This window comes from Lissotriton vulgaris, chromosome 1_1 (genome assembly GCF_964263255.1).
Source record: "Lissotriton vulgaris chromosome 1_1, aLisVul1.2, whole genome shotgun sequence".
NCBI lineage: Eukaryota > Metazoa > Chordata > Amphibia > Caudata > Salamandridae > Lissotriton > Lissotriton vulgaris.
Window position 1 is genome coordinate 1,778,570,374 of NC_141685.1, and position 26,652 is coordinate 1,778,597,025.

The 26,652-nt window shown below is 43.8% G+C and overlaps 1 protein-coding gene across 2 annotated transcripts in view; it reads left to right on the top strand.

Moving 5' to 3' along the window:
• PPM1H (protein phosphatase, Mg2+/Mn2+ dependent 1H) overlaps positions 1 to 26,652 on the top strand; it is a 654,208-nt gene that overhangs the window by 466,027 nt on the left and 161,529 nt on the right. For both annotated transcript variants that reach the window (XM_086919094.1, XM_086919095.1), the window contains one exon: positions 20,650 to 20,734. In XM_086919094.1, the coding sequence (XP_086775220.1) occupies positions 20,650 to 20,734 (85 nt within the window). The remainder of the gene's footprint in view (positions 1 to 20,649; positions 20,735 to 26,652) is intronic.

A 26,652-nucleotide genomic window follows, 5' to 3' on the forward strand; every position in this document is an offset into this window, starting at 1 on the left:
AACTGCCAACCCTCATACCGGTCACACAAGCATTCCATCCATGTCAATCACACTCACATTCTAACCTGGAACACTCACACTGGCTGAGTAGCCAGAAGCAGAGAAGTGCAGTAACATAAATACTAAACCCAGAATACTACACACTCTTTTCAGTTGGGTCCACCATGTTGCTAGTTGGGAAATCTCACACTCACACTCACACCCCCTAACGTTTTTGACTAAGCTACGCCCCTGTATGTCCCACGGTCTTTAATGCAGCTCGGGGCAGAAGCAGCCAAGAGAAAGCGGTGATAACAACACAAATGTGGCCATGATATATTACTCACGGGTATAGAGTGCAGGCTTGATCTCGAGGTGTACTGTTAGTACCAAAGATTTCAGATATACCCTGCCCCAAAAGCCGTGCACCATATTTTTTAGGGAAAGTCAAGAGTTCACTTTCTACTAATGTTCGAGAGAGCTCGTTTCTCCCAGATGTCTCCGGGGAAGAATGTTATGCAAACTAGCGTTTCCTGTTTTCCCACAAGCTGCTCATCCTTCCTATAGTCAGATGTGTTTATGCATTGCTTTTTCACGTTAAAATTGATGGTACATTTTGCATTCACTCTCTCCCTATGAAGATATTTACCATCTTTGCGATGACGGTTTGTTTCTATGCACATGAATCTCTTCCAAAGCCTTTTCAGTCTTTCTGAATTCGATAAAAAGCAAATTGTAAGGCATGGTGTAAAGTCTTAGGCAATCCAACATTTGAAGAAACTGCGGATTGGATTTATAAAATTATAGTCTGAGTTATACAAATAGAGAATCTCAAAAGACTGTCACTTTACCCTCAGAAATGTTAATGCACCTCTAAGCAAAGTTGCTTTAAGTGTTGACATTGTTTAGTATTCAACAATGTGAACACAGAGGGCACATTTACCAAACCTCACTCAGGCAACAGATGCAAAACATAATAGTACACTGCCTGCGTTATTACAATTTGTTTGATTGCTCTGCTCTTGAAGTGCAAAAGTTCTTGCAACGATGGTGGATTTTCTTGCGACAGTGTACCCTTGTGAAGTGCCAAACAGCACAGTGTGCGTCCTTTTCTGCTGCTAGAAATCTATCTTCATAACACATCATTTGTTTGGATTGGTGTGGTAGAACTAGGTCTAGAAATAAAGGTATTTTCCCAACATACAGTCAACAGTGATCCAAAATGTGTTTTGTCAGACTTTCTGGTTTACACCAAGGCAACAAAGCTTGTGAGACTTCGAGGTTATACCTAGGCTACCTGTCGACAGCAAGCCACCAGAGCTTGGGGTCTGCCAGCATACACCTAGACATCGGTGCTGTGTGATACTTGTACACCAAGGTCCCTCAGCTGAGTGGCTACATGTGTAAACCAACACACCAGAGCTAGGGTACTGCCACGGTACATAAAGGCACCAGAACTGGGGGGGGGGGGGGGGGGGTCTCCCTTACGCACAAAGGCACCAGAGTTAGGGACTGCCTATATCTACCAAGGCACCAGAGCTGGGCTGGTGCCTGTAAACATCAATACACCAGAGTTGGAGTATACCTGTACACCAGGCTCCAACAATTGAGAGGGGGCTTATACACCGAGGTACCAGAGCTGAGGGGCCAATTGTATACACCAGCACACCAGAGCTAGGAGAGGTCCACTATACACAAAGGCACCAAAGCTGAACGTGCTGCCTCATACACCAAAGCACCAGAGCTGGGGGCTACCTGTATATACCAAAGCACCAGAGCAGAGGAGAAAGCTGTACACCAAGGCCCCATGCTAGGGGACCTGCCTTATACACCAATGCACCAGAGGTGGGGGGGTACCTGTATATAGCAAAGCACCAGAGCAGAGGAGAAAGCTGTACACCAAGGCCCCATGCTAGGGGACCTGCCTTATACACCAAGGTACTAGAAACAGGGAGGGCAGGTTCTACCTTACACACCAGTGCACCAAAACTGGGAAGCTGCCTGTAGACACCAGGGCACTAGAGCTGGGGATACCTCTACAACAAGGCCCTGTGTGGGGGAGCCTGCCTTATACACCAGAGCACCAGAGGTTGGAGGAGGGTTACCTCATACGCCAATGCGCCAGAGCTTGAGGCGGCCTTACACAGCAAGGCACCAGAGCTGGGGGCTGCCTAATACATGAAGAAACCAGAACTGAATGGCCACTTGCATACACCATATACACACAGAAAAGGGGGGTGGCGGAGGAGCTAACGACCAGGGAGGGCAAACTCCCCAATTAATATCACAAAGCACACAAAAGGCCCTCGGGTCGGTCAATTGAGAGATTAAGATAAGATAAGAAAGTCTGACTAAGAAGAAGTCGTCCCTGTAAAGGACAGTTTCCCTCACCCACCAGAGGTGGCTTGCTTCATCTTAGGGAATGCTCCTCGCACCATGAAGCCTCGTCATGTTGCAGGCTACAAGCCCTCCTCTGCGAGGGAGGCGCTCAGGGATGTTTTGTTTTCAGAGGCGTTCTCACTAAAACCAGAAAGGCCCAGTGTCGAGGGACCTGCCTTACACACCAAAGCACCTATCAGGGTTGGCTCCTTATACACCATAGCAGCAGAGCATGGAGGGGGTAGGCTTCTCTGTACAATGAGGCAATAGGGTTGGAGGCCGCTAGAGATGGGAGCTGCCTTTTACACCAAGGACCAGAGCTGGGGCCACCTTATACAGCAAAGCACCCCCCTGGGAGTACCTCTACACCAAGGCACCAAAACCGAGCGGCTACCAATAGGCATTAGGAGGGTAGCCAAATGTAGTTAGCTAGTCATCTTAACAGTGACTGTACTTTTCATTCACAACATGTTATTCTGTCGGCATCAGTCCAGTCAACTATATATTTGAACTCAAATGGATTCACAGTTTAAATATTGTCTTTCTACAACATTTGATGGGGATGTGTGTTAAAGTTAAATGAAAGATAAGTAGTCCAAGTAATGTAGTTCAGGATCTCAGCTTTATTCTTCAGATCAGATCCATATTATAGAGACATGCTAGGCCTCATGCAATTCCCCACTAGGAGCAGCTACATCACTGCTCAGCCCCTCACACCAACTGATTACTTCTTCCCCTCAAACACTCTCAACATTCTGATGACATCACATAGACTGAGCAGCAAGGCAAGGGCATGAACAGAGAGGATGCATCAATCACTTATTAGATTATAACAATGTGACCGTTTGGAAATGTATTGACACACACTACACACAAAGAACAAAAACTGATGGACATTTGCCAATTTGTAGTCAACAGGGCTCCCTCGATTAGATTTTCTTCTTTTCTTTGTTTCCTAATTCAAACGTGTAATGTATCAGCACTTCAATTTCAATTTCAATTTTATTTGAATATGATTTTGGAACTCCGTGGAGATCCACATATTACAATAATACAAATTAAACATAATAAAATAACACCACATGTTATCAACCTATTTAACAGTGATATGCCATTCGTCTAATACAATTCTAAGAAACATTTAAAAAAGTTAAAAATTCTGTTACAGAAAATTTCATTCGGGGGACAGATGATTGCATTAATCAAAGATTTAGCATTTAAAATACCAAATTGGATACATACGGGCTTTACCCACTGCCGACGCTGCGTCATTAGAGCTGGGCAAACTATCAAGACATGTAGGGAGTCTTGGACTGAGCTGTTACAAAAGTTACATATATTGGTAGTGCCGTACCATTTAGCTAGCAGCTTATTCAATGGAAGTATGTCATGCCTAAGGAGTAGCCAGAAGCGGCGCAAGCCATGGGGCATATTCCAAGTGACGTAGGGTTGTAATTGTTTTACCATACAAGAATCAACAGCTTGGTTTGTCCCCCTTTTTTGTAAGGTCAGGGTACGATCCCTTTCATAGCTCAACTTCCAGGTGGCATGCTTTAATGTGAGCTTTAGTTGTTGAGTAGAAAGGGCTAGGAGGGAAACTTCCTCCAGATTCAAGAGTTTGAGGGCCTTCCTATAATTCCTTATAAGCAAAGAGTACTCTTTTAATGGGCCCATCAACTCTTTTTTAATTAGGGATCTTAATGATGCCGGCTTTCCCTTGATCAGACATATTACCCAGCGAATGACTCCTGCCAGAGCCTGTGCCCAGCTGCTTCTTAGCCCGAGTTCCAGACGAAGAGCGCAGTGCTACAGCTATTATTAGCTGATATTAAGCTTCTCAAGAGGGATCCCTCAACTGTATCTAAGAAGCCCCATTCAGCTAATTCAATAAACTCTATACCATAAAGCAAAGTTGGGGGGATTTTTGCCCGGAATGCCTCCAATAGGTAATCAAAGTGCCTTTTACCAGTCGACTTATATAGTGCTCTTAAGCCATTTCCCTGTGTTTTTGCCTTGTGGGTGCTATTTTCAATATGTGATTTATTGCTTAGATTGCTGTTCACAACCTTGCCCATGAATACGTAGGATACTACTCTTTCTAATTTCTTTCCTCCCAATTCCCAGCTGATGTTTTCTAATCTTAGTTTTTTCCTCCCCTCCATACACATTACCTTACTTTTAGAGATGTTTATTTTCAGGTAATGCTCTTCGGAAAATGCATGTAATAATTGGAGACGATTGTTAAGTCCCTTTGGGGTGAGGTCTAAGATCAATATGTCATCCGCATACATTAGGCAAGAGATGTATGAGTCTCCTAAGCGAGGGGCAATACCGTCACCTGCAGATATTATACGGGGAAGGTCACTTACATATAGGGAAAATAACAGGGGGGCAAGGAGGCAACCCTGTTTGAGGCCATTTGCAGATGGTATGAGCTGGGATAGGCCTCTTTCCCCCCCCCAATAATACTCTACACCATGTGTTGTCGTGTAGGTCTTGAACCAATCCTAAAAGACCATGCGGCATGCCAAGATCGTGTAGCTTTCTCCACAGTAGCTGTCGGTCGACCTTATCGAAAGCCGTGGAGAAATCTATGAATGCCACATAGACTCTCCCCTTTCTGGCTCCGATATATTTATCTGTTATCACCTGGAGGGCTGCCAGGTTATCCAGGGTACCATGGTTTTTCCTAAAGCCTGTCTGCTCAAGTGGAAGAACAGCCGAGTGCTCCACCCAGATATTTATCCGCTTGAGCAGACACCTTGTGAAGACTTTGCCGACTGCATCTAGTAATGCAATCTGGCGATAATTCTGGGGAGATAGACGGTCACCTTTTTTAAACAACGGTACCAGGATGCTTCCCTTCCAAGAGGGTAACACCTTACCTCTTGATAGACAAATGTTAAAAACTGGACAGAGAAGCTTGCACCATTTAGCCCTGTTCTGTTTCAATACATTGATGGGCACCTCATCCGGGCCCATTGCCCCGGAAAAACGCATTTCACTAATTGCCAAATCTATGTCCTTTTCTGTGAATGGTTCTAATGGTACCCTCGTATCTATTTGCCATGTTTGAGGATTCGCTTCGTTGTTACTAGCGTAGAGGTTGATGACAAACTCCCTCCATATTTGTTCCTCAATGGCAATGGGGGCAGGACTTGTTCTCATTCCGCACCCTTCACCTATGAGGGACCAAAATTGCCTCATTTCCCCGTGGATAGCTGCTTCTCTTAGTTTTACCCATATAGAATCCTCCTTTTCTTTGCGTAATCTAGTCAATAACCTTCTCCTTTTCCTTTTTAACTTAGTTATTTTTTGTGCTGTATCCGGTAATCTATTCAGATATTGAGCCCTAACTAGTTTGTTTATTTCTACATTTAGAGATCTCAAAGGGCTGGGGGAAATCCTAATAGTTTTTTTCTTATTGAGTGTTTTTGTCTCTGCTACCACTGAATTCATAAAAACACAGAAGTTTTCGATTTCAAAACCATTCCAGGACGGAAGATCGGAGATTGCTGCGTCCAGCATTACCTCCAAGTTTCGATGCGCCTTCGCGTTCCAAAAACACCTTCCTGTTTTGGAATGGAAATTTGTTTGGTCATTGTTCAGTGACCATTGATCACAACTTGGGGGCTTTATATTTAACCAAACGGAGAGAATTTTATGATCACTTAGTGGGGTATTAATTACCTTAAGATCCTTCAGCAGCACAAATGAGTGAAACCCCGTTATTACGTAGTCTAAAATCGATTTCCCTCTATATGATTTGTGTGTGAAATTAGCCGGGGAATCTGATGGGAGTCTCCCATTAACTATGAGCCCGTCTATTTCTACCAACTCCTTTAGAATTATTTTACCCCGTTTATTTGTTTTTATGCTTTCAGGGAATATTGCCCGGGGAATACAGAGTGTTTCCTCTCTCGATTTATCACTGAATAAGTTTAAACTTAGATTGGAAATCTTACTATTTAGATCCCCTACTAGAATTATGTCTGACATCGGATCTTTCTCCCTGATAGCCTGGACATGCAAGAAAACCTTTTTAAGTATTGTATTAAAGCCTGTTTCTGGAGGAATATAAGCATTAATCAGGACCAGACGGTTGGTAGTTTTAGAATTATCTAGCCCAAGTATAGTTACTGCTTGGAACAGATTACTGGGGTCCAGATAATGTTCATAGTTCCAATTTATTTTATTTGATAAAAGGCAGGCTATCCCCCCACTCGCATGACCTTTTTTGTTCAAGATAGCCCTGCCTTCTAAGACATAGTAGTCCTTCCCTAGTTGGATTTTATCAGGGCACCATGTCTCTTGGAGACATATTATGTTTTGCTCCAGAGATAAAAGAAAAGCCAGTTTCTCTGGACTATTTTTTATGCCCGCTGCATTCCAAGAAATTATGGAAAGTTTTGTGCTAAAGATCCTGATTATTTAAGTGATTGTTTGAGGTTTTTTCTGCCAAGACTCGGGGGAGCCAATTCCATTGGGCACTTTCGATTCCTGAGATTGGTTGGTAAGATAGCGGAGGAGGGGCAAGATAGGACACCATACGGGAGTCCTTAGACTTACATATTTTTAGCTCTGTTAGTTCCCCAGGTTTATTTATACGCCCTGTGGCTGCATGCAACAGGGAGAATGGGGGTTTCTGGGAGGGTTTGGAAGAAACCTTATTTTGACCTGAATGACCCAAAACCGGAATGACGTCTATCCCTCTGCTCTGTAAATCTTCTGAACGTTGTAGAATAAGGTTGGCTACTAACTTAGAGTAGAACCTCACCCTAGTTGTCATCCCCACTTCTGATTGTAATATTTGTACTCTATCTAAGTCAGCCGATTGTATCAATTTCAAGTTGGCCGATTCTTGAAAGTATTTGAGTAAGAGGGATCTGTTCAAAATACATTCGGTATCGAACAGGGGACAGAATTCCACCCATAGAGTATCTATACCTTTTTCTTTAGACTCAGCTGGTGTAATTCCTTTTGCTACTATTCCCGAGAAAGATGGCGCCAAGGGATTGAGTGTTGCGCCCGCTTTGCTCGAGGGTTTATGATCTTGACCCAAAAATGTGGGAGTGTTGGACCCTGTTATGTCCCTAGCAACGAAAGCTTGTTGGGAGGTTATATTTGGGTCTACTTTTAATAAGAGGGGGGGAGCGGGACTCAGGGATATTGCGGGCATGATCACAGATAGGGGTGCAAATTTCCCATGTTATTCTTGGGTTCAGTATTATTCTCCTTTTCAGCTACCGCCTGAATGTAAGGAACCCCATTATTTGAGGATGAATTAAGGTGTTTTCTAAAGAGGATTTTCCTCCGCCTATTTTTTTCTATCCGTCTCAGCAATTTTCTTTTGTTTTTTCCCTTCTTCTTTAAATCCCGTAACTTCCCTTTGTTGCCGTTTTCTTCTGAAGCCTCCCCCACTTCTATATCTCCCTCACCCAATTGCTTTTTAAAGATTGGAAAAAGGTCGGTCCCTAGTTTTGGGGGGGGGGGGGTTTCAGAGGGATGTACTTCTATAACGTTGACACTTAGATTTCCTTCTTCAATTACTTCAATCACAGTTTTATTGCTTTTGGACTGCTGATCTTTTATATCTTCCCCATTTAGTGCTGGAGGAGAAGAGGGCTGCACTTGGACTATATCCTTCTCTTTCTGAGTGGCCAATAGGACCTTTAGAATCTTGGTCACTGTGTCCAAGACACAATCGGATCCCCCCACAAATTTTATATCAGCACTTCAACCGATCAGTACAGGGACATGATAGAGTGCCCCCCGCATTTGTTGCCCCTTTATAAGGTGAATTGAGAAAGGTTGAGTACTTTGCTCTTTCCCTCAGCAAAAAATGTCTTCTCTCCCACTTTAGAAATAATACTTAGCTTCCCGTTCTTCCATCTGTGAAATCCCTCCCTTCCCCTGGGGATCTTGCTATAAAAAAAGTGGCCCAGTGCTCCTCGGATCCACACATTCTCTTGGAACCTTTTTCTAAAGATAATAGTACTGTGTTCCCCTACTCTCACCATTGCCCCCCCTAAACCCCACAAAAAAAAAACTTTCAAAGGCAATAGGTTTGGGCTTTTTCTGTCCACAGCTTTACCATTTTAAGTGTAGCTTTTAGCACAGCTGGTCAGCCAAGTGACTATAAATAATGGGTGTTATTATGAGACAATTTTTGCTATTTATTTTATCAACGTTACGAAGGATGAAAAGCTAAGTCAGCTGCACAGAGATTTGAACCTGCAACCTATAATTACCCTACAGATCAATTTTCCCCGTGACCTATGCTATCCGCTACATTCTGGGCAATCACTTGCCTCTCAGAACCAATCCTCTCTAGAAAATCAGCATCAGCAGGCACAAGATGGGCAGCAGAAACACGTTGGCGCCTCCTGGCGCGAAGTCAACTGGGGAATGCAGTCCCCGGAGATAATGCGGTGTGCGGTGGGGACTGTGAAGGGCTCCCGCGCTGCCGGGGTCTCGAGCTGGCTTTATAACCTTGGGGCGTAGCAGAAACACGTTGGCACCTCCTGGTGCGAATTCAGCTGGGGAATGCAGTCACCGGAGATAGTGCGGCATGCTGTGGCAGCTGTGATGTGCTTAAAAGGTACAGCATCATTTTGTGCTTCAATATGAGGCCAGGATGCAATAAAAAATTGCCTGCTTGGCCCACAAAGGCTTAAGCTACAACACCCCTCTGTACCATGTGCAAAAAACTGGAATTATCGGGCAGATGCAGATCCTCCAGGAGTTCCAGTACCCTGTTGCTGAAACCTCAAAAATGTCATAGACAGAAAACATATATCCATGCCTTCTCAGGTATTGCACCGAGAATCTAGAACTCTTTGCCTCTGGAAACCAGAAGGAATCCCTCAACTGTGTCTTCAAAAAAGAAGTGAAAGTACTACTGATGAATGCCTTTCTGAACTAGATATCTATGAGCTCCCCCTGGCTTACCTTTCGATGCATCTTCTTCTCACTTGGATTTTTTCTTCCTTCTACGCCACGATAAATTGACTCATCTGCCATGTTTTGTTGGGAATACCACCCCAGGTAGGTCTTGTTGCTTCCTGCATCATTCCTGATTATAACATTGTATTTCCCAACCATGTTAGTATTTCCTACCTGTGTTCTTATATAGAGATTTTCAGCTCTGCTCTGGATAGGTCTTCCTCCACCAGCTTGTCATTGTGACTTCTTGTACCCTTATGAACATGTATTATATTGTCATATTTGTTCCTGATCATTTGTAAAGCACTCTGATACCCTTCTGGGTCATATTTGAGCTATATAAAACTCTATTAATAAATATCAGGCTGGTATTAAAATAAATCAGAACTGTCTGCAACTCCAGGCCCAGACATGGGATTATATGTGTTTGAAAGTAGGAGCTGATGCAACAGATGTGTCAAATGTTGACTGATGCGTAGGTGGGAGCATATGAGCAGATCTCGTGGAGGCTGCGGTTAGGCTGTATGTGTGCTTAACAGAACTCCCTCAACCCTTACCACTCCCTCTTCTTGCTGCTATTGAAATATTGTGACATGACAGATGAGCAATCAATAACTGGAAAGTGGTTTACATGAGTCATGTAAAGCTCTCACGTTACAACAGCAGACTCTGCCAGCCTTAAAAGCCTACTCTTTACAAGTGTGCACCGTAAATGTCAATCCTTTGCCTGGAACTCTGACATTTCACTCACCAAGAGGCGTCTTTACCATGAAAAATGGGCCTTTGTCGTAAAGAGTATCCGGTCACTGAGTGTTTGCGTTCTTGGCTGTCCATAACAGGCCATTAGTTAGCAGGGCCTGATTGGCCATTTAATCAACCGGGCAAACCCCCGGGAGGCTGGTGGGACAGAGGCCAGTTTGGAAGGCATGGAGTTGCATTTAGGCCCTGGAAAATATGTGAAGCAAGCCTTTCGCATTATGCACCAGTGGTGAGTATTTATCCTGATCGGCCGCCGCATTATTTTAAATGCTTGTTAGTTCCAGGTACTCGACTGGTACTGCGCATGCGCAGCAATTGCCACCCCTTTGACCTCCTGGAACACTGGAGAGTACGTCTCACACCTACTTGCGCCTGACCCTGTACCAGATCCTGCAGTTACCCACACTACCATATCATATTTCAATATGCCTTCAGCTCAGTGGTTAAAGTGGGCGGGATCGGCAGGGCACGATGTGCCCCCACTTCTTTCATCCAATAGATTCCGCTCCCCTAATTTTTATTTTAAACATGCGTCCCCAGACGGCAGAATAGCCATGGTCCACAGATCAGGCTCAGCGTTCGTGGCCGTTCGAGGACGGACGGGTGGGCAGAGAAGGAAAAGGACTCTGTCTTTTCCTTCTTGCTCAGAGAAGACAAGGACAATGTCTACTTCTGTTCTGCCTTGAGAGCTGCCCCCCCCTTTCTTTCTTCCTCTTATTCCCTCTCTTTCAGTCTAGCTCCTCCTCACATACTGAAAACCGTGACTTCAATAAATGGTTCTCAACCTCTCTTTCTTCCTTTCGTTTATTTGTTCCCCTGTGAAATGGATCTAAAGAAGAAAAACACTTTTGCTGGAAGTGTCGTATTTTTTTTTACATTTTTCTATTCCAAAGTGCATCCTCAGGAATAAAAGGTTAAAAATATGAAAAATAAATAACTACATAAAGCAAGACAGAGTGGTCGCAAAGTGACCAGAATGATTTTATGCGCACCCAAACACATCATTATCAATTGACAGAGTTCGCCATGAAGCACTGCTTTTATTTTCTTGTCTTTCTTTGAACAGCTTTGTTATACCCAGGTGGGTAAGTGCACCAATCCTTGAGGTACTGCAGTGCCTGAATGAAGAGTGGATTGGAAAATAAAATGTGGACCGCAGCTCTGTGTTCATGGATGCGGTCTGTTTAAAAGCTATGGACATTAAAACGGGTCCCTTCCTAGTCTTAATTTTTGATTCAAAAATACTGATTTCTGATTGAGTGTAAAAGAGTTAAGGTAAACATGTTGTTCCTGCTCACAATTTCACATGCTTTACTTATCCTGCATTCCCTATGAGTGTTTGCTTTTCCCAGGATGTTATAAAAAAAATGTAGGCTGCATATTACTCTTGTCTAGTGCGTAATTTGAATGCAGTCACATCCAGGTGTTTATAGTGGAGCACAATTGTGTTGTAGTTAAAGGCAGTGCAAGTTTCTTTCAGAGGGGCAGTACGGTGTTCAGTGGAGGAGAGGATGTGGCACTGTAGTCAGAGCTGCCAAATTTGAAACCGGGGAACCAGGTTCAGCTTTCATGACCAGTCCACAAGACCACTCTCCTGAGGGAGAACATTCCCATGCTAGACCTTAGAAGGCCCCATAAGGCCTTAGAAGCCCTGGTTTCTTAGCACTAGTAGATTGACCCTAGCGATGGCAAGTGTGGGTGTAATAAAAGAAGAGGATGCAGCAGGTTCCGGTAAGAGAAGTTTATTCTTTAAGATGATAACTCCACCCGTCATGGACGTCTGGTCTCCGTGAAGCCGGTGGTTACAATGGCAAACGGAAAGACTCAGCCGTCCATGCGCGAGGGAAGTAATTTAAAACACAACACAGTATACACGAGCCGTGGCTCGTGAATGCACATTTCGAAGGTAAACAATACCAGACCTAGGCTTTGGCTCGTGAAGTGGACGGGAGTCGAACCCACGAGCCAAACCCACGTCGAAGCGGCAAAGCGAGCCTAGCCCAGCATTACACCACCTTCCCCCTTACAACAATCAACAAAATGAAAAGAGAAAACATAGGAAATTAAAATGGATTTAACCACAAGCAAAATAAATGCCTAAAACTTAACGAACTCGTTATATCTCTCAGGAGCCCTGATGTGCCTGCCGAAAGAAGAAACTTTCATGTGAGTAGGGGCATCCTGGTTAATAACAACATTTGGAGGATCCAGTGAACCCTCCCCTAAAAGTTGCCCCGAAGACTGAGGGGTTTGTGAAAAAGAATGGTTAGGGACACCAGAAACAGAAGGCGCATCCATCCAAAAACTCCAATCCAAATTACTGGAGTTACCATTATACTTCCTGCCTTTGATAATTTCTGCTTGGTGATCAGAGACTTTCACTAACTGGCGTTTGTTCCACCAACCCTTTTTGCCTAGGAAGGCTGCACCTTTACTCACTTTAACTACCTGAACAGGTGCAAAAAATTTTGAGCGTCCTTTAACTACCCTGCCTGGATTCTTGATTAAAACCCAGTCACCAACCAGCAGGTCTACCAATTTAACATCTGAGGTACCATCAAACTGTAGCTTCATTTGACTCTGTTTTTCTAGGACAGATTTCTTGACAGATTCCAGATCGATAGTTTTACCAGCAGAGTCCTGATGCAACCAGGAAGGAAATAAAACAGAACGATTCTCTCTACCTCTCAGTAATGAAAATGGGGAAACCCCAGTCACGCAATGAGGGGAGGTATTATAGTGCCATACTTTTTGTTTTACGAACTCATCTACACTGTAACCGCAAGAAATCGCCGTCTGAACACCCTCCTTGATCACTTTATTCCCCCTTTCAACAAGACCATTCGAAGCTGGAGAATAAAGAGAGACTTTGAGTTGTTTGATGTCTAATTGTTTCAAAAATGTGGACATTTTATCCGAGACAAAATGAGTCCCGTTATCTGTGACTATAAACTTGGGAGATCCCTCTAAATCAAATACCCTCTTGAGAAAGGTTATCGTGGAATCTGAATCAGGAGATTTAACAAAATCGAAGTACATCCACTTTGAAAAATAATCTACCAAAAGGATAATGTACTTATTCTCTTGTTGAAGAATAGAATATGGTCCTGAAAAATCTACCCCAACTTTCTCCCAGGGAGAGTTAGGAAAATCCGTCGGGTGAAGAGGGACTTTCAGTGTGCGCCAATGTTTGTCGGATAATAAACATTCTGGGCACGAGTCAATCACATTTTTAACTTGGACATCAGTTGAGGGCCACCAATAGTGTTGTTTAATGCGCATAGAGGTTTTGGTTGTCCCCAAATGCCCATGATGAGCCTTATTAATAATAGACTCTCTCAGTTTAAAAGGAGGGACAAATTTCTCACCTCTTCGTACTATGCCGTTCTCAACAGACAGTTCCTCAGAAATTTGGGCAAAACTACGTAGATCGCCATTCAAACTTCTCGGTTCAGGCCAACACCGGGTGGTAAACTCGATAACTTTTAACAACACATTGTCTAAGGCAGTGGCTTCCTTCCAATCACCCTCGGAAATCACATCACTAATTTCATCCACTGCATCCACAAAGGTTACGCATTCGACATCCTCTACAAGGAAATCCTCCTCATCATCCTTGTCCATAGCCATTCTAGATAGGCAATCAGCCCGAAAATTCTTGCCACCAACAATATGCTTAACAGAAAAATTTAACTCTTGCAGTTTTGAGACCAATCTCATCAGTCGTGCTGACATGGACGCTGAACTGGATTTATTAAAGATGTAAATTAGTGGCTTGTGATCAGTGACCAACTCAAATCTCCTACCCCAAATGTACATTTTAAACTTGTGGACCGCCCATGCACAAGCCAGGGCTTCCCTTTCGATAGTACTGTACCTCTGCTCGAATTCCTTGAGTGCTCTAGACGCAAACGCTACAGTCTGCTCCTGACCATTAACCTTCTGTGTAAGAACTGCCCCTAAACCAGAAATACTTGCATCCACAGTGATAACTGAAGTGGCATCTTCTCTGAAAGCATGTATGGCTTTTGCAGAAATAATCATCTTTTTGATCTCACAAAAAACCTTGTCTAAATCCTGTGTCCAAACAAAACTAGACCCTTTCCTCAAAAGCTTCCTTAAAGGTTCCACTATTTGGGAGTACGACTGAACAAACCTTGCATAATACTCTGCAAGTCCAAGGAAGGATCGTAAGGCATCTTTATCAGGAGGAGGTTTTGCGTCTTCAATGGCTCTAATGACTGAAAACTTGGGAGTGATACCTTGGTCAGAGACTGTATGCCCCAGATAATCAATCTTGTTAACTGCAAATTTGCATTTATCTGCGCGAACAGTCATATTCCTAGACATCAAAATTGAAAGTACATTTCTGAGGATAATGTCATGTTCGTTTAACGATTTGGCAAATATCAAGATGTCATCAAGGTATGCCTGCACACCCGCTATCCCTTGAAACAACACATCCATCAGCTTCTGGAAAACGCTTCCAGCAGACGCTAACCCAAAAGGAAGACGAAGGAACTTGAAAGCTCCGAATGGGGTGATAAAAGAGGTAAGTTCTTGAGATTCTTTCGCCAAAGACACCTGATGGTACGCTGACCTCAGATCAATCAATGAAAACCATTTAGCGTCGCCTATGTTAGCCAGAAGCTCGTGGATTCTTGGTAGCGGGTGACAGTCAACAATAATGTTCTTATTTAATGAGCGTAAATCCGCACATAATCTAATTTCCCCTGTCTTTTTGCGGGCGACTACAATTGGTGCGACCCATTGTGAAGAATTGATGGGAGAAATGATGCCTTGTTTACACAAATCATCCAACATTATTTTTAATTCAGATCTGACGCTCAGTGGAACAGCTCTAACTTTATGAGCTATTGGCTGCGCACCAGGTATCAGTCTAATCTTGTGTTCAAAACCCTTGACACTCCCTACCATTTCTTTGAACACGGGTTTAAATTCTGATATAATTTCTTGTACCTTTGCATTATGATTGTCAATTACAGCAATGGGTAAATCAGTTTTAAAAGTAGGTAATTTCCCAACTTTGATGGGATTCTCATCACCGGGAACTAAATAAAGACCCATCCTGGCTAAGTCTTTCCAGCCCACGATGTCTTTACCTTTTTCTGCTACATAAATTTTAGTGACAGTCTCCCTCCCCAAACATTGGACTAACCCTTCAAAGTACCCTAGCATGTTAATATTCTTCTTGCCAAATGCTAGTGGGTTAACATCAGATTCAATCAATTCGACTTTTTTGTCCCATTTTTCGTAAAAGGTTGAATCTCTAAGAATAGTATACGGGGAGCCTGAGTCTGCCATGACTTGAAGGTGTACATTATCAATAATAGCTGCACATAGGGGGCCCCTAATAGAATCAATGTCACCATTAGAATCAAGAGTAACAATAATGTTCTTAAAAGATTCGGAACATGCATCAAAATCAACCATATTAACATTGGGGGGCTTCTTCGCGAATCTGCAAACCCCTTGGAAATGCCCAATTTTTTTTACAAATAGAACACCGCTTCTTGAGAGCAGGGCAATTCGGAGCGTTCCCTATATGATCTTTTGAACCGCACCTGTAACAAAAATATGTCTTCTTCTTTTGGTTAAATTTATTGGATTGGACTCTGTTTTTATTAGAAATGGCACACAGAGTTTCTCCTTCATCAGAGTCGTAGCAGTCAATAGCATTAACCCCCTGTTTGGGTTGATCCATTACAACTTTGCTGGTTAAAGTAGAGCGTTCAATGCTAAGAGCAAGGTCTATGACTTCAGTTAAAGATGGGTTCTTGCACCCAAGAATTCTCTGCTTAATCTTCCTTGAAGCGCAATTAAATACGAACTGATCTCTAATAAATTTATCAGGAGAAGGTTCGAAATTGCAAGTGATAGCTAAAACTCTGAGTGCAGCGATGTATTCTTCCACTTTCTCATCCTCCTTTTGTTTCCTGGCATAGAAATTGTGTCTCTCTAACATAATGTTAGGTTCATCACAAAATTGTTTTTTTAACCTTGCAATGGCTTCAATGTAAACGTTCCAAAGGTTGTCTCCACTTTCATCTAGTGAAATGGGAGGTGCTATAGGAACAATGCTTTTAAAGATTCGTTGGCCAGCTTGTCCTAAACAACCGAAGAGAATAGCGAATTTTCTTTTGTCAGAATACTCAGCGGCATCAATAGCCACTAAATGGTTCTCAAACAACCCAAACCACTCAGACCAAATTATGTCTGGAGTGCCTGGTTTGTCCAAGAAAGGTGGGGGTTGAGTAATCTGATGCCACTGGTTATTAGCCATGTTTAATGCCAATGTAGAAGTAAAAGGTTAATAACCATTAAAATCATAGAAATCTAAACATTACCAAGGAGTCGGTTTTTAAAATGAAAATATGCAATTTAAACAAAGGACAAAGAGTTTAAGGTTTTAAACACGACTGTAACGTTGTAAATATGCTAATTCCAAAATGAAAAGCGTGCGTATCGCTGTGATACGCTGTGCACAACCCTGTGATTAACTGATGAAAGCGTGCGTGTCGCTGAAATGACACGCAATGGTTAAATGTCAATCCAACAACAACGTGCGTATCGTTGGGGATGACACGCAAAGGATGAAGGTTTAAACAAAATTAATTGATTAAATATCGAGAGCGTTGTAAGTTGAAAGCGTGCGTGTCGCTGAAGTGACACGCAATGTTTTCAATCACAACGTGCGTATCGTTGAAGATGCGCTCATCAAATAAACACTTTCAATAAACACAGTACCTTGTTGTTGTATTTTCAATCTTCACCGATACCTCAATAAAGTTGTTGAACGAAGGAATGTCCAATGAGGTTGATCGAGTAGAAGAAGATTGTAACCGCCCAATAGGAGCCGCTGGAAGAAGAAACTTAGAAAAGCAACTCCGCTGGTTGGGAAAGCGGTAGCTTCATACGACCAATGAAATCACTCGAAATTGACGAGGAGCTGAATCCGGAAAAAATCAGCGTGGGTGGGGTGGAGTCTCCCGATCGTCGCCAAAATATGTAATAAAAGAAGAGGATGCAGCAGGTTCCGGTAAGAGAAGTTTATTCTTTAAGATGATAACTCCACCCGTCATGGACGTCTGGTCTCCGTGAAGCCGGTGGTTACAATGGCAAACGGAAAGACTCAGCCGTCCATGCGCGAGGGAAGTAATTTAAAACACAACACAGTATACACGAGCCGTGGCTCGTGAATGCACATTTCGAAGGTAAACAATACCAGACCTAGGCTTTGGCTCGTGAAGTGGACGGGAGTCGAACCCACGAGCCAAACCCACGTCGAAGCGGCAAAGCGAGCCTAGCCCAGCATTACAGTGGGTTAACCTTGAAGGCTTGTCCACCACAATCCATACTGAAGGTCACCTCCAGTCTAGCAGACAGGCTATGAAGCAGCACACAATAGAGTGACAGTGACTCTGTCACTGAGGCCACATGACCCTTGAGAAGGGCCCACTCTAGGACAGTGCGACTGATTTGACCGCACCAGGTGCTGACTTTTGGGTGGGGGCGTCAGCAACAGTAAAAATATCATGATAACGCCAGTGTTCTTCCTAGAGAGAGGTCAGAGTTTTGTCTAGTGGAAGTTTTGTATCATAGACAAATTGCTGGCGCTTCCACTTTTAGGAGTATTTGGGACATTCTATGATTGGAAACATATTCCACTTTGAGAATGTATTTTAATGTCAATAACTCCTATCAAACCTTAAATAATCATGTGTATCCATTGGTTGAATTAAATAACATAATAAGCTGTAACTGGTCAGTGAAATGCCAAACAAATTCTAAAAATGGTAATGTTTAGCGCATTCGGCCTCACCTCTGAGACAGCCCACTGATCCCAACTTTGGGTTATTCCCGCCCTCTGATTCTCCGCCCACAGTTCCCCTACTTTTTTTCCCCCACTTTGACTACTGCTGCAGCTAACATAAGATCTTGAGCACCCCTGCCTCATCCCCAATGAAGCAGCCCGACGCCATCTTTTATTATGGCTTTTGACTACAGAGGGGGAAAGTCAACAAATGAGCACGTACCTCACTGATACGGTAATAAAATCTGGGTTGCCTCTGGAAACTTGCAATGTAGGTCTCACTCTCTCGTTTTTATAGTGCTACGAGGTCCCTCTTTTAAAATTGAATTACAACTACACACAGTAAAGGTCGATTCTGCAAAATGTACAAAAAAGGTTTACAGTTTAAGAGAAATGTGTGCTTTCAAAATATATATACAGTTGCAACTAAACGACATTTAGTGGAAAACATTTTAAATAAATGTCCTTCAAAAAGGCACACTACAGAAATCAGCTGGTAATACCCTTACATTATCTCTTAGAAAGAATAGGGGTCAGTCACCTTTACGACTGTTTCACATAACGCAAGCAGCAAGGCCAGTTGTTGCGTTGTGTGAAGGAGTGAGGCCTGAAGTGTAACCTACTTAAAAAGCTATAGGTGCAGTTCCGCTCTCTTCCAGCGCTAGCGCATGTGTGGCTTCCTAGCGCCAACAGGCAGTCACTCATGAACCTGAGAAACTCAACATGGCTACGCGATGTCTGCAGAAGTATGGAAACCGGTCCCAGGATGCTTGGTTCCAGCCCAGGGAGAACCTGGCCTGGCAGTTCGGGCTGGACTGTTCCCATTGGGCGCAGGGTAAAGACTGATTTGCATATGGCTGGGCCCAAACTGGAATGGCATGGAGAGCAAAAAAAACGATGGATTCAGGCCCAGATCTCTGTACTGGGGTGAATGCATGACATTGTTCTGCATTCTGTCCATCAATTGTCCTTTTTTGCAAGTATGGAGGGAGGCCTGCTGATACATACATGAAGGGAATGCTGCGCGATGCAACCAGGTGGGGGCGCTCCAGGCCCTGCCCATGGAGGGAGGGGTAACAGGGCAACAGGTGGAGGTGCAGGACCCAGGAGGGAGAGACCACTGCTAGAGACAGGCGAAAATGAGCACAGCAAGGTTCCCAAGGGAGAGAGTGCTGGTGCCTGGAGAAAGAAAGCGCCATTGGAAGATGAAGACTTGGACTGCTGCAGAAGCCATGAAGGAGAAAACACAAGAGGAGCCTGTCTTTAGGCGCTAGGAGGGACCAGTGCAGCAGCTGTGGTGTAGGAAGATAGTGATGAAGAGCTCTGTCTGACTGGAGTGCTACCTGAAGAAGCCCAGCAGCAAAGTGCCCACAGATGTGGACACATCCACTCCACCATACAAACATCAGACAGGAGAGTGAGAGGAGGTTACAGACATCAGCCTCGGGCGCCATGGAATCACACTTTCTCCATTTGATCAAATTGCTTGATCTTGGGCAAATCACCCCGCTGGCTTGTGAATCAATTTACTTGTTTTATTTGGAGCAGTTCAAAGCTTGATGTGCTATAAAAGCGAATTAAGAATGAGCAGTCTTTTAGAGACACATTAGGGATACGACAAAAAAGCATGTACAAGCAAGAATCATTTCAGTTGCTGTTCTGCATTTATGGCCACTTTTCACCGCATTTTGTGCGTTAAAGCGTCTTAAAGAGGATGGAGAGAGCTAGGTAAGGAAGCCAGGAGGCAGGGATAGAAATGAGAAGGTATAAAGGAGGTGGTTGGGAGAGCAGGTGGGTCTAGGAGGCAGGAGGAAGAATAGAGAGAATAGAAAGTAGTGAGAAAAGGGAAGAGAAGGAAGAAGAACAAGCAAGGATGAGTGAAGGAGAGAAAGGGCGATGAGCGAGGGTTACACAGGGCAGCATATGAAGAAAGTGAGGGGGTCAAGGAAAACGAGATGGAGGGAGAACAGAAAAAGATTGAAGTCAAAACGAGGAGTAGAGGAAGGCTCGGGCTCAGACTGAGGATGAGAGCGAAAGAAAGAGGAATTTGGGGAAACGGAGAAGGGGAACAAGTCCCTGATGAATGTGTTGCAAAATACACCATGTTTCTCTTTTTTAAAATTCAGCGATAAACTCCCACACACCCATTTTGCAGTGGTATTACTCACATGCTGAACGCTTGCTTTGCACAGTATGGGAATTGGTATCACATAATTTAACCGGTCTGCTTTTGGTTCCTAGTCCGGACCCGTTACAGAAATGACGTCCCTATTACTGCTTTGGCCAGTGTATCACATCCATTTCGTCTTCTTTAACCAGTGTACCACACGACCATTCCCTCCTTAACCACTGTACCACGTTCCATTACTTCTTCTGTAACCAGTGTGCCACATGACCTCTTCTGCTTTAACCGCTGAACCACATTCCATTACTTCTTCTTTAACCAGTGTACTGCGTCCCACTATCTCCTCTTTGAATAGAGTCCTATTTGAACAGGGCCGTGTTTTCATTATTTCTGGTTTTGCTGCTGCTGTGTCCTGTTTCTTTTTTGCCACTGCTTGTGTTTTGACGGGTGTAATCCATGCGCCACGTCTACCAAGCCCTACTATGTCTGACCTGGTCTGTGTAGCCCTTCTACTAGTTCCACGTATTCCACTAATTCTCCATAGGCTAATGTTGGAGTGCATCAGCGCTTTACTAAATAACTCTCTGCTGCCTTCATTCGTTGTGTCTTTGTCTTTTGATTGTTTTAGGGCCATAATCATCAGGAATGGAGAAATCATTCCAATGTCTTCAGAGTTCACTCCGGAGACTGAGCGCCAGAGGCTCCAGTTCTTGGTAAGAAAAGAATTATCTATCCAAGCTCGCTTCTGAGCCAGTCACAGATTTTTTTCATAATATACTTCACTTGCAATTTGTGTCTGAATCCAAAATGTAAACATTAAGGTGCATGAAATCTGGTATGTGTCATTTCTGTTCTCATGTTGGTGCTTGCGTTTCTTTCCCTAACCACTCGATGAAAATCAAAAAATGCCAGCTTTGTTCATTGTTTTCTGTCAGTTGTCTTTACACTTATTTCATTGATATCTTGTCTTCATCATACAACCAAATGACCAAGCATCAAATGATGACATTAGCACAGTCAATGTGCAAAGCAGAATCTTGACATGTTTCTTAATCTGTTCACTGAGAAATTGCCTTCACAATCTTGAAAATTGCCTTCACAATCTTGAAAATTGCCGTCACAATCACAATCTTGAAAATTGCCTCCACAATCTTGAAAATTGCCATTACAATCTTGAAAATTGCCTTCAAAATCTTGAAAATTGCATTTACAATCTTGAGTCTCAAGTACATTCGAAAGGTGATCCACAAGGGCAGGTATACATTGTGATTCTTATTGAAACTGGAAACACAGCTGCTGCACCAGCAGCAGCACATATATATTTCTTTTTTATATGTTGCTCTTGCATATCAGTGGTGTCACTGCTCTGTACACACTGGAAGGGTACTCATGCAAGAAGCGGTCAAGTACTTTTTTCACAGTCATAATGGTCGTGCAAAGTTCAACTTCATAGTTTGTCTATACAGTACATCATGACAGTAGGCTGTTGTGTCTTCTTGTGGTACCCCACATGTCATGAATATCAGATGTTGTAGCTTCAAATGGAGCCCCCTGTACATCAACGGGGTTGAACTTTGCCGCCTCACATCGAATGTCCCATACCTGGCGAGGATGCGGCTTTGAAGCCACAGACAGAATTCCATGCGCTACAACATACATACAACATTTAGCATTCTCCATTGGTTATCAAATATGCTGTGTAAATATGACAATAAGCATGTGTAGATGATGTTCGATCATTTTCCTTGAGTACGTATTGTGTTGTTCATATATGTTGTCGATGACACAACGTAGATTATATTCCATGTTGGCCTGTGTAAACCAGCACTTCTGTATGATGCCCTGTGTACCGAGAAACAATGTCCTCTTGTACTGCACTTCTGAAAGAAATGTTTTCTGCTGTTGCTGCAGATAAATATTGTAACTCATGAGAGGGTAGCATTGTAGCTTCAGGTGGAGCCTTGTATACATCATGAGGGTTGGGCGGTGTATATATGTATGCACATTGGGTACATCCAGAGGGATGCGTGATATAGCTTCATTTGAAGTCTGTTGCACACTTTTATGTTGCAGTGTTCTAGCTTCAGATGGAGCCTTGTGTCTATCTTGGAGTATTCTTAACCTCACATGGAGTACTCTGTACATCACAAGGGCTGCATGTTTGATGTAGCCTCACAGGGAATTTTGTGTCAGTTATAGGCCCTGCGGATGGTGTCTCATGTGCATCATGGTGTTGTAGCTTCAGATGAGGTTCAAGGACATCATACATTTGGGTCCATCTAGCCTCGGCCGGACCCTCTCACTCATCCTAAAGATGAGCCGCTGTACTGCACACAGAATCTGGGGTACATGATGCTGTTCTGGTGTTGTAGCTTCAGACTGAGCTCCTACTCCTACCTACACCGTGAAGTGAGATATTGTACCTCCAAAAGTATCAGGTGGGCATAGTATGGATGGAGCCTTGACATCTCATCTGAACTAGAGGGAAACAGAGTTTTACAGGCAGGAGAGAAGACATCTAAAAGATGTTCCTTGCCCTTTCTTATGGATGAGGAATACCAGGCATTTCTAATGAGAGGAATCAGCTTTCAGCCGTGTAAGGAAGGGTTTTCAGTAAATCGCTTTGTGGTCAATGCCTCAGTTTACACAGCCAGTGCAGTACAGTGTTAGGAAGGCATTGTTCTCTGTGACTATTCCAATCACGAGGTTATCAAGAACATTGTCTACATCTTGGAGAAGGTCTCACTGGTGTATTTTTCATTTTTATTTCATTTTCATTTTACATTTGTATAGCGCATAAATCACCCGAAGGTCTCAGAGCGCTTGCAGAGAAATCTCCTAGAAGAGACCCAGGCAGGGCAAAGACAGGTCTAGAAGAGTCATGTTTTTAGCTGTCTGCGGAATCTCAGATAGTCGGGTTCAGTCCTGATCTGGAGGGGCAGGGAGTTCCAGGCTTCAGGAGCTGTTTTGCTGAAAGCCCTGTCACCGTTTCTGGCCGTACGTACCCTGGGGACACTTAGAAGAGACTTGCTGGATGATCTGAGCGTGCAGATCAAGCTTCCTTAGTCTAAGGCGGTGAGCACAAAGGCATGCACAGCTGGGGCACACTGCTCTGCGAGCTGCAGCGGGTTCTAGCTGTTGATTACTTATTGTGAGCTGAAACAATAGACCTCATTGTAGGAATGAAAAGAGGAGGAGCGGTTATTGTAATCCTTAATCAACAAGGGGGCAAGCTTTGTAGTTTGGGCCAGGGCGGCACACGTGAAGCACATATTTTACTTTTGCCTAATTTAAATAATAAATCACAGTAAAAATGAAGAAAACAAGTAAAGAGTTGGTAGGTATGAAGGTCCTAGCTACTATGCAGTACAAGGCTAGGCTCAGATGTACATACAACTTGAAGTCTTGTTTATTCACTCGAGTAGGTGGACCATTGCAGTTCGCCTTCTTAGGTTAGGAAACTACCAGAAGTGACTTCACTAGGCACAGGAAGTGTGGAAACGACTGGACCATGCCCGGAAAGCATTGGTCCATGGAAGCAGATCTACTCTGAAACACTGGGGCCTGATGCTTTGGAGTGTGGAACTGAACATGATGAAAAAGTTAAGGCATATGCAACAGATGTCTGCCTCTTTTCCATTTGTTTCCTCTCTTTTGTAATCCCCTTGGTTATTGTCCCTTGTATTTGTGGTAGGAGGCCAGAAGGCAATATATGTGAGTTTAACTGAGGGTAGAAATACCCTCGGGGAGTTCTCTGGTATTTTAGAATTACTTATTGAATTCTATGTACAGAGATTTGACGCACGTTCAGCATCATGAGAATCAGTCATTGATTCTACAGATATGTTAATAAAATGACCCGAAATGAGTGTCTGTTTTAGCTCCAGTTTTTAGTTTATGTGCTTATATTCTTGATCTTTTGGCCAAAAAGAGATTGAGGTAGGCACCTGGTTAAAATATATTTTTATTTAAATCAAAATTGCTATTCTGTTACCTTGTGCACCAATCAGACTACAGAGCACATTGAGACCCTTCCTTTATTTCACGCAGTCTGGTAGAAAATATTACAAAGGCACATGTCATGCTGTCTGGTCCATGTTGATTCAGTGTAACTGGTTTAATAAAATAACTGCCCTTGAACAGCTTAGGAATTCAAATATTTTGGAGTGAGCCTAGTGCAAATGTCTCATTTTTTACACATGTAAAAGGTGGCAAAAATTACCATGCTGAGGTTCGATCAATCAGGGTTTTGTAGAGTGCACTATTTACCCGTGAGTGTCTCAAGGCGGTGAGTGGGGGTGTAAGCAGCTCCGCTGGGGTCATTCGAAGAGCTAGGTCTTGAGGTCCTTTCTGAATTGGTGCAGTGTCGGGCTCCGTCGGAGGTGAAGGGGGAGTTTGTTCCAGGTCTTGGCTGCGAGGTGTGAGAAGGATCTCTCACCAGCTCTGGGCCTGTAGAAATGAGGGACAGTGGTTAGGGCGAGGTCGGCTGAGCGGAGGTTTCTTTTGGGGGCGTGGAAGGAGATTTGGTCATTGAGGTTTTGAGGTCCGGTGTTCTGGAGGGATTTGTAGGCATGTGTGAGCAGCTTGAAGGTTATTCTTCTTTTGACGGGTAGCCAGTGGAGGTTGCGCAAGCGTTTGTTGATGTGGTTGTGTCATGGGATATCGAGGATAAGTCTGGCTGTCGCGTTCTGGACGGTCTGGAGTTTGCGGAGGAGTATTTTGTTGATTCCGTCATAGAGGCCATTGCAGTAGTCCAGTCTGCTGGTGATGAGTGTGTGGGTGACAGTTTTCTTGGAGTTGGGGGGTCCACTTGAACGTCTTACGAAGTATGCAGAGGTTGTTAAAGAATGCAGAGGATAGGGCATTGATCTGGTGGTTCATAGTGAGTGAAGAGTCAAGTATGATGCCGAGGTTGATTGCATTGTCCATTGGGGTGGGTGGGTTTCCGAGGGCGGGGGTGCCACCTGATGTCATCCCCTGTGGAGGGAGTGAAACCAAGGATGAGGACTTCTGTCTTCTCCAAGTTGAGCTTCAGGCAGCTGATGTTGGTCTGACCATCATTTAATAAAATTCAGCACAAATCTCCCACCTACCTCCACTATGCAATCTGACTTTCTAGCTACGTCCAGGAAAAACTGGAAGCTACTGGACTTGGCAAAACTTAACTCAGCACTCCATGAAAACCCTCCTAGAAACTGTCATAAAATGGACAGCCTAGCGGTAGCTACTCACAAATGGCTCAGCGACGTCGCTGATCACTGTTTACCCACCCCTCATATCAAAGGAAATAGACACCGCCACCCTGCCCCATGGTTTAATGACTTTTTAAAAACTGAAAAATCGAAATGTAAGGCACTTGAGCGTCAATGGCGAAAAGACTACGCCCCTGACGCAAAAAAGACCTATCCTGAAGCCAGGAATTTATACCATACTGCCTGCGCAAAAGCACAAGTCTCATTTGTCTCTAATACTATTACGGAAGCAACAAATAAGCTGAAAACTTTGTTCAATATAGTCAAAGAACTAGCAGGCGCACAAACCACAGCCTCGGCTCCCCCACTGAACACTCAACAATGCCAAGATCTAGCATGTTTCTTTACTGAAAAAATCGAGAAAATCATCAGGGACATTATTACCAACAATAATGAACCACCCCCTTTTTCTGACTCAGAACATGCTCCCTCCTGTGAAAATACCCTGGAATCCTGGCCTCCCATCTCGGTAGACATACTGAAAACCATTTTTAAGAACATCAAGTCCGGCTCCCCCAGGGATCCTATTCCGATTAAAGTAATTAAACAACTGGACGATCGCTCCCTGGAAATCATCGTAGATACGCTAAACTCCTTGTTTGAACTTTCTACAGTTCCGACCCTCTGGAAACACGCCATGATAACGCCATTGCTAAAAAAGCCCACAGCAAATCCGGAAAGTCCAGCTAACTATAGACCCATATCCCTGCTCCCTGCTTTTTCCAAATGCTTGGAGAGACACGTCCACTCGCTCCTATCCACCTTTGCCAAAGAAAACTCGCTTTTGCACCCCTTTCAATCGGGTTTTCGGGCTGGTTTCTCAACAGAAACCACCCTTCTAGGAGTTACGGAACACATCCGGAACTCCTCGATAAAGGTCAGACGGTCGCGCTCGTGCTTTTAGATCTGAGCGCGGCCTTTGACACCATATCCCACGAAACTCTCATCAAGGCGTTATACAGAAAAGGTGTCCGTGGAAAAGCGCTTGAATGGATTCGATCCTTCCTGCCGGAACGGACCTTCCAAATAACATCCTCATTGGCCTGTTCCGAGACCTTCAATGCCCCCCACGGAGTGCCACAGGGATCTATATTGAGTCCCCTGTTTTTTAATCTTTACCTCAGACCCCTAGCTGACCTAGCCGAAAAATCTGGACTTACCCTCATGACCTACGCCGACAATTCCCAAATTATATTCTCCCTATCTGAATCTTGTCCGACATCCCCATCTCTCCTCAAATCAGGGCTTCAAAACATCCTTAATTGGATGACAAAAAACCAATTAAAGCTCAATGGAGACAAGACAGAGATTCTTCTCTTAGGAAAACGTCGAGATCTTTGGAATCCTTCACACTGGCCTAACCAGATGGGTAATTTTCA